The 8,662-nt window shown below is 41.1% G+C and overlaps 1 protein-coding gene across 3 annotated transcripts in view; it reads right to left on the reverse strand.

Moving 5' to 3' along the window:
- Window positions 1-6,057: 6,057 nt before the first annotated feature.
- The window catches only part of LOC108757279 (neurocalcin homolog), a 194,457-nt gene continuing 191,852 nt past the window's right edge, over window positions 6,058-8,662 (reverse strand). For 2 of the 3 annotated variants that reach the window (XM_018501747.1, XM_018501749.1), the window contains exons 2-5: window positions 7,953-8,173; window positions 7,485-7,603; window positions 7,167-7,355; window positions 6,058-6,395 (exon numbers count right to left, since the gene is read on the reverse strand). In XM_018501747.1, the coding sequence (XP_018357249.1) occupies window positions 6,195-6,395; window positions 7,167-7,355; window positions 7,485-7,603; window positions 7,953-8,022 (579 nt within the window). In that variant the 5' untranslated portion in view covers window positions 8,023-8,173 and the 3' untranslated portion in view covers window positions 6,058-6,194. Of the gene's footprint in view, window positions 6,396-7,166; window positions 7,356-7,484; window positions 7,604-7,952; window positions 8,174-8,274; window positions 8,330-8,662 lie in introns of those variants that run through there. The other variant, XM_018501748.1, reaches the window with a different exon arrangement.

Below are 8,662 nucleotides of genomic sequence, written 5' to 3' on the forward strand. Positions count from 1 at the left end.
TATACCGGAGGTGTGTGGTGCTATGGCTGACTAGCGTGTCTTCATTTATCGAGTAGCGTTGTAACATAGGATTGCGTTACAGTGTTGAGCCGATTTACTGCAGCTCTATCAATTGAATCGATAAATAATTTGAACGCCTACGTCTTGCGATAACACTGAGGACTCATTGCTCTGCCTCCGTTCTCACTAACGTCAACATTCTTGACAGGTCGGCCAACTCGTTTGCTCTATCTTATTTTACATAATTATATATATGTATATATATATATGTGTATATATATATATATATATATATATATATATACATCTTTTTATATCTATCTTACATCATAATCTCATTGTCCGTTACATTTATTTCAAATTGTTTATATTGCTGCCGTATTTATTATTTATTCAATTTTCGTATCTCGTGTATCTTATAAAATCTAATTCTATGTTTTGTTTATGTATTCTTGCGAAAGGAAATTTATACGAGACCATGAGTCAAACCAAATGTCAAAATTGTAAGCGCTTCCTGCCTCGCTCCGGAGTCTGCACTTTCTGCAAGATGGACATCAATGCTACATCGGTTAGTACAGTAACGCCAATTTCGTCTCTTTGCGCACGTGCTGGAAATATAAATAAAATGCTCCAGGTACCGATCTCGTCTCTCTCTGACTCACCCCATATCGGATCTCAGACTATAAACGTAAACCACGATGTTACTTTAACGTTCACCAATCTCAACGTAATCCTGGGAGATTTATCTATTAAAATCGACACTATTGATGTATTGCTAGCCTTGAATTGAAGGTATGTTTTATTGATAGAATCATAGTTAAGCTTGATTATTTCTTTGAATCTAGCATGCAGCGGCTTGAGAGTGATCTGTCTGAGCTCAGTGAAGTGCGCTGCTCGGTTGATCGTGCTGTGGCTCTGGTTGATGAATTATCTTCTAAACAACATCTTGTTGAGGAGAGGCTCAGAGATTTAGATTTTCGCTGTGCCAGGCTCAAGTCCGCCCTGTGGAGCAGGATACTACAGTACATGCTCAGTCGGATGAGGCGCTGAGCTGCATGAAGGATCATTTGGAGAGTTTTGAGCGTGATCGGAGAGACCTGGAGCTTATCATCTTCGGCCTTTCAAATGTGCTGGACGGGGAGATGCTTGATGCATTGTTGCTTGTTGCCTCTCATTTTGGGAACGGTTGTTATGGCTGCCGAGGTTAATAACATCTTCAAGATCCGAGGCTGCACTCCGTCGTCGTGCGTCTTACTACGATAGCTCAGCGAAATCAATTGATTACATTGGCTCGTCGTCAGGAGAGTTTTATCGCTTCAACTCTTCGCGGTATGGCCTTCTAACAAAGTACTGATCTGCGAGCGCTCCAGTACAGCTGAGAGACGTACTTGTAACGAGGCGAGGAATCTTGCAAAAATCTTTGGCGTGAGATATGTTTGGATCCGTCGAAGCGTTTCCTATTTTTGCTCTTGTGACAGTATGAATTCTCAACGATATTTCGTCTGAGTCGATGCGGAGTGTCACGACGATTCCTGCTCCCCATCATGTCCTACTTGCTTCCTCTGTTCTCCACTTCCTTCATCCTGCTCAGCATCCCTTGTCGTTCAGTTTTCACCGCCTATCTCTGCTGGTCCCTGCACGTCTCCATTTAACTGACTATGCGGTGGCAATTATTTTCTTGTCGCGTTGACGTCTCTCAAATTTGTGAGAGACGTCTCACAACTGATACTCGAACTTCACTGTCGAATCTGGGGGGTGGGGGGGGGAAGAGTTGCATATAGCACATATAAATATAAGATCTCTTGTTCCTCATTTTTTATCTATTATTGACTTACTGCGCATTTACATATTTGTGTGAGTTTGATATACTGGCTAACAGCGAAACTTGGCTGAAAGAAACAAATAACTCAACGGCTCTCACATTGACAACTATCATTTTACTCATTGTGACAGATCTACTGGAAACGTGGTGGTGGTGTCGTGCTTTACATACATAATTGCTTGTCGTTCTCACCCATTGACTTCGTTGTCTCTCTAGCTAATATCGGGATAATGGTTTTCTTGAGAAAAGAGCACATTGCGATTTTTTTCGGTGTACCCACGCTCACCGCTTTCTGAACTGTCTTTTGTCGAGTTATGTATTTCTCGTGCAGCGAGCTGTGCCGACATTAACTGCATGGGCGATTTTAATATTGACATGCTTAGCGATCTTAATCCGAGAGTCGGCAATATTAAGGATATAATGTCTTTATTTTTGCTGAATCAAATCATCAGCTTTCCCATTCAAATTACTAGCAACTCTGTTTTCTTGCTTGATTTAATTATGCTTTCGTCTAGCATTGATATAACTGTTGCGGGGACTGATGATTTGATGCACATTTGTGACCATCTTACTGTATTTGCGCATTTAACACTAGCTAAGCCGCGGCGTCGAGTGTTACGACTTTTAGGCGTAATCTTGCAAGCGTTTCTGATGTGTCCCTGGCATGTGAACTGGAGGCTGTTGATTGGTCTGTAGATTTACAATGCTACTCACCTTGATGAGAAGGTTTACATCTTTGAATCATCAATCTTATCCATTTTTGATCGGCTTGCCCCTCTAACGGTCAGGCACATTAACGGGCCTCGTGTACCATGGATTACTCCTGCTATACGTGGACTTATCAAATTAAAGTCGCTCACTGCGTAAATATCAGCGCTCTCGTGATCAATCTAATTGACAGCGTTTCAAAACCTTGCGTAACCTAACAAACTCAGCGATTTGTAAAGAGAAGCGTTCTTTTCTCAGGTGCTCGCTTTCAAACATTTCTACATGACAATTCTGGAAGAATTTCTCCTATCTTGGTGGTCATTGCTCTTCCAACATCGATATTCCTGAACATCTCCGTAATCCTGATGTGTTGAACAGCTATTTCATCGATTCTCTTTCGTCTAATACTCCTTCGTCACTTTCATGAATCCATCTTCTTCAAACGCGTTATGAACTGGCAAAGTCTTTTCACTTTAATCTTATAACACTTGCTGAGCTATATAACATATTGGTAAAGATTAAGCCCACGTCCTCCGGGCCATATGATCTCTCAGATCATATATTTATGCTATGCATACCTCACTGTCTTGATCCTTACAAGCATGATCTTCAGCTCATCGCTGACCAGTTTGCATCAAATGATCTGTCTCTGCCAAGTCCCAATGTTTAGTTGTTGATTCTCCTGCGCTATTATCCCATCTACAATTTTTCATGTCTCTCTTAACTCCGTTCCCTTAAGATTCCTTCTGCTGTTCGCATTCTCGACCTTCATGTTAATCGCTCTTGGTCGTTCGTACATCATATCACTCTCGAATGTAGAGCAGCTTATGCGCGTCTTCGTCTTTTATATCTTCTTTGTCATATATTCACTGTTTCATAGACACTTCACCTCTCTCAATTACTAGTCCTTTCTTTATTCGACTACACTGATATCGTGTACGTGCCTAGTTTGAATAAACAATCCTTGACCCGCATACAGCATGTGCAAAATTCCTGTCATCGATTTACGTATAGAGTTGTAAGATATGATCACATCATTCCCTTATTTAAACGATTTGACTGGTTGAATATTCAATAACGGTTTATTCTTCACTTATGCTGCATAGTCTTCAATGTTCTCCGTTCCTATACTCCATCAAATCTTCGTAATCTCTTACATTTGTACTCCAAGTTCCATGCTGCTTCCCTACCTGATACCCGTTATAATGACCTTCTTTCTTTTCCTACTCACCGTTCCGTCAAATTTCGTACCTCTTTCTCATTTACAGCAATCAAATAACCTTTTACCTTCTGATAGAAGATCCTCCTCTTCCTTCTCTTCCTTTCGTCTTTTTGTTTCTCAGTTTATTTTGTCTCATGTTATTTAACGTTTAACTTCAAATCAATTTCATTGATTAGACTATATATCAGCATATAATGCTGTTGCCTCGCCTTTTGCTTATACTCTGCTTTTGTCTTTACATTCCTTCTGTATTATTTACTGTAATTCATTTATAAATGCATGCAATAAAGTTATTATTATTATTATTATTATTATTATTATTATTATTATTATATACATACATATATATATTTATACATACGCACACTCTCGCACGCTCTCACAGGTACGCGGGACGCACGCATTCACAAAAATAAATCTCTAAATACGGCGCGTATGAAGTTCTTTCTTCTTCTTCATCCGTCGGTCGCTCGGCGAAGCGTGAAGCTTTCGCTAAAGCTAAGGGCCAGTCGCTCTGATCGGCAAGGATGCGCTTTTTACTTCCCTTAACGAGATTGAAAAGAGGCGGATCTCTTATGCTTATCCGTGTACGATTTACGTTCGTCCTACCAGTACCTCCATAATGACAAAGGTCACTAGAAATGATAAAATGACGGCGAGATGAGTAACAGCAAAGGACAAACCTTTCCGCGATTCAATGGAATAACAGCTCTCTGTCGCTGAGATATAGCGTCGCATAGTAAATCGAAGCGTCGTGACGGGCATATAAAGACTAGTCGCTCCTTTTTTACATTCGCGACACGCATAAATCAAAGCGGATCGAGTCGAGTATTCTTTTCTTCTTCGCAGCACCTTCGACGAGAGAGCAACCCAATCCGTGTTAGTGTGACGGTCACCGTCGCGTCACGCAGCACCGTTTTCTTCTCTTCCAAACTAGCTCAAGCTCTAGATCGGCCTCTAAGCGCGTTTAACTAGCAAAAAGCCGCGTGTCGCCAGCGCGCGTTCGCAATTTCGCAGTGACCTTTGCCTAAATCTCGCGGATCTCTAAATCACTAAGTTTTTCGTTGCTAGCGCGCGGCATGGGACGCCACGCGACCATTAGTCTCCTGTGAGTCTTTTCCGTTAAATGGGTCAGTCCGTTTAATGGGTGGGCCGAGAGGCGAGACATTCGGGGTCCATTGAGGGCGGGAGATGCGATACCGCGTGTCCCTCCCGAAGGGACGTGGCGATCTCCTCGTCCGGATCGGGTATCAGATACCAAGCGGGACGAGGCGATGTGCAAGGACGACGACGGCCACGGCGCACGGCCGAAGAGCGAGACCGTTTCGAGTCTCCATACGCTGAGATCGGCAGTCCGAGGATGCGTCGATGCCGCGATCTGTATGTACAAGGATTCGCTATGACGCGTGACGTTTTTTGATCCGTACACTCTCGCTGTCTGAAAGAGAGAGAGAGGAAAAGAGAGAAAGAGAGAGGGTAATGGAACTTAAACGTCACTCATCGAAGCTCCTGTTCGCTCTGCACGCGTGTCACCGAAAATCACGGTTTATTACGAACACAGAGAGTATTTTAGAATTTCGCTAAACGTCTCCTGACATCTCGAACAGTCGGGTCAACCGAGCTACACAGCCTGCCGAGATGCGTCGGCGGCATCGACGCAACGTCCTCTTTTTTCGCGAATGGCGTTCGTCGCTCGGGCGCGGCGCGCTTTTTAATACGACCCGAAAAGGCGTAACAAGCTTCTCGCTAAACCGATCCGTCAATGAAACGGAGCGACTGGACTAGTCTTGTCGACTAGCTTGCGGTATGCGCAAGCGCCATGGGCCCAGTGACCCTGGACCTCTCGGATACCGGCCCAATTCATAGAAGCCCTTACACACCGATTTTCGCATAAGCGCCCGCGATCGTAGATATCTATCAGAAACTGCCAAAACAATATCTTCGGATACATATTTAAAACATATTTAAAACATCATCCGATCATTAGAGGATTAAAACTAAGAGATATCATTAACCACGTTCGCTGTTAATCGTATAATAATTTTCCGTTTTTCTCTCTCCAATACATATCGATGTTCGAATCTCTAATGTTTTCGAAATGTGATCCATTGTAACCAATTATAATTATAACATATGTAACTACATATTCGTTCAAACAATCACATTTCGTGCATTAATATCTCTAGTTCTCAAATGTAAAAAATACTAATAGAGTAATATTATTTCTGTTTATAAATATATTATATTACATTAAAACATTCAAAACAACTGGACGTACGAGGATAATATTTCGAGAGCTTCCTCAACAGACTACCAGACTACCAAACATCGGTAGACAATTTCTTACGATCGCGTCGCTTCTGCTTGGGATACTAATTGGGCCGGGCACCGATTTGGGTATGCAGATGGCATATTGATATTTGTCTGTGTTGGCCCAGGGCCTCACTGAGCTTGTGCACTAGGATCGCACTGCAACAGTCGCACGATAGACGGGTCGCTCTTCGCACCCTCTATAAATTCGTCAAGCGATAGCTTGCCGTCCTTGTTCTTATCCATCTGTCGGAATATCTTATCAGTTCGTTTCTCCGGCGTCGACTCGTCTTCTGGCATTTTCATTACGGAGCCCACCATCTTGTAGATCGCCTGAAATCAACATTATAATGAAGTTGAATAGAATTTATTACATACTTCATAAAATTGGCCACATTCGGCAGAAATTAACGCTTAATAAGTGCTTTGCGCTTGTTAGATTATATTTTTAGATCTAGAGAAATAGTCCCCTGAGTAAAGAAAACTTTCAGCGGATACAAAAATTCTGCCGTCAAAGTTTCCGATCAAATTCGAGAAAGAGTTATCGAAACTGGAAACAGTAATTCAAAAATTCAATACTGTACGTTGATTATCTAATGTATAAAAAAAATAATAATATGTAATAATATAACAAATTGCGAACTAAAAAATGATAATTAAAAGTATAATTACGTTGTGTAAGTATAATAACGATCCATTTGTTAAAGAAATGATATTTTACGCATAAACACAACATCATCTTTCAATTACGAGTATATAATATATAAATGTAGAGTCAATTTTCCTTCCAAAATTAAATGAAAATTTTCTTAAATTTGGAATCGTACAATTTAATGAAAATTCTTTCAGTTCAATCATAATTCATAAGATAATGACATTTCTTAAATAACCTTTATCATTAAGAGCTATAAAACGTTGATATTATGGATATGGACATTGAGAATTCTTAAATCAACGAAATACATTTAATAACATGGAAGCAATGATACAGTCGAACTATATATTAAGCTTAGAGTGACTTTATTACACCGTAAATTATTAAACTATATCTCAGTCTCTCATTCTCGCGAATCCGCGAGTCAAATTTTACGACTTGACACATACCGTCACGATTTCCAGCATTTCTTGTCGCGAGATGTAACCATTGCCATCCAGATCATACATGCTGAAGGCCCACTTTAACTTCTGCTCCAACTTGCCTCGGGACGTAACGCTGAGAGCGCAGAGAAATTCCCGAAAATCGATCGTGCCATCGCCGTTTGCGTCGAACGTCCTAAATACGTGCTCTGCGAACTACGAGAAGTCATATAATAAATTTTTAAAGAGCGTAAATAATTCCGCGCGAGCCAGCACGCGAAATGTTAATAAATTCATTGATTATACCCGCGACTGTAACTCTTTATCCAGGATTTTTCCATTTACCTTTGACGCGTCGCCGTAAGGAAAGAAATTTCCATATATCTTCTTAAACTCCTCCACGCTGAGGTGCCCACTGGGACAATCCTTTAAGAATCCTTTGTACCACTCCTGGATCTCCGCATCTTCAAAAGAAGAAAATCACATTACTTGTACCCGGCTACCATAACGTTATTCACACGTCCCTCCAGACACAAATCCGCGAGCTAAATATTTATCAATAACGTCGAGTTAATACATTAGTCAATATTTCGATTATATATTAATCCTTTGACGCGCTCTAAATAAAAATATCCCTTGTAAATATCTATCGCATTCTCATTGTAATCTTGCGTGAAAGAGCTAATTAAGAGTCTTAGTCTTGATCTCTTCACTAGAAACTTGAGTGTTTTATGTCATTATATGTACAACATAGATAATAAATAGCACGTCAGAAGATTTTAGTCTATTAATTATCCATAGAAAGCGACGCACCTGAGAATTCAGTATTCTGTTTGAGATCCTCCAGTACCTCCGGCTTTAACTTGCTGTTTTGCTTCCCCATGGTTGTTTAAAGTCCCTTCCAGAATCCCCCGATTTCCCGACGATTTTCCGGAATCCAATTAGCAGATAATTAAAGCTCTAACTAGTCTACTATTCTAATAGTGCCGTTAAGCACAACACGCTTCGCGGCTGGTATTCTTCACCAGACACGCCTGCAAGAAAAAGAGACGTTCAATAACTTTCAGGAGACTTTCGCGATTAAGTTGGCTTAATGGCGAGGAGCAGAAGCCGGTGGATGTTCGATAGATCATACCGTTTTTCCCGCTCAATCGCTTCGTCGACTATTACTTCGCCGGGCCGCACTCGAGATCAATCGTCTCGCTGCAATTAGCGTGCAAAACGAACGAATAAAAACGCGCGTCTGGACAAGATACTTTTCCCTCTGAAGAATAGCAAATTCTGAATCTAAACGATTGAATGTCAAAGGCTACATAGATACTAAACTCGACGGCAACGATGACGACGAAGAGTAAAAAAGATTCCGCGTAAAACGGGTGCGCATTCCGTTAAAGTCCTTTGATCTTTATTAACGTTCAACCTTTGCGATCAATACCGTTAAATATTATAGCCGTGTTATAAGAAAAATAAAACGCTCCGCGTCGAAATTATTTAAGAAAAAGATACGATTCCCCCCCCCCCCC

The sequence above is a fragment of the Trachymyrmex septentrionalis genome, unplaced genomic scaffold, assembly GCF_001594115.1.
Source record: "Trachymyrmex septentrionalis isolate Tsep2-gDNA-1 unplaced genomic scaffold, Tsep1.0 scaffold136, whole genome shotgun sequence".
Taxonomy (NCBI): Eukaryota; Metazoa; Arthropoda; class Insecta; order Hymenoptera; family Formicidae; genus Trachymyrmex; species Trachymyrmex septentrionalis.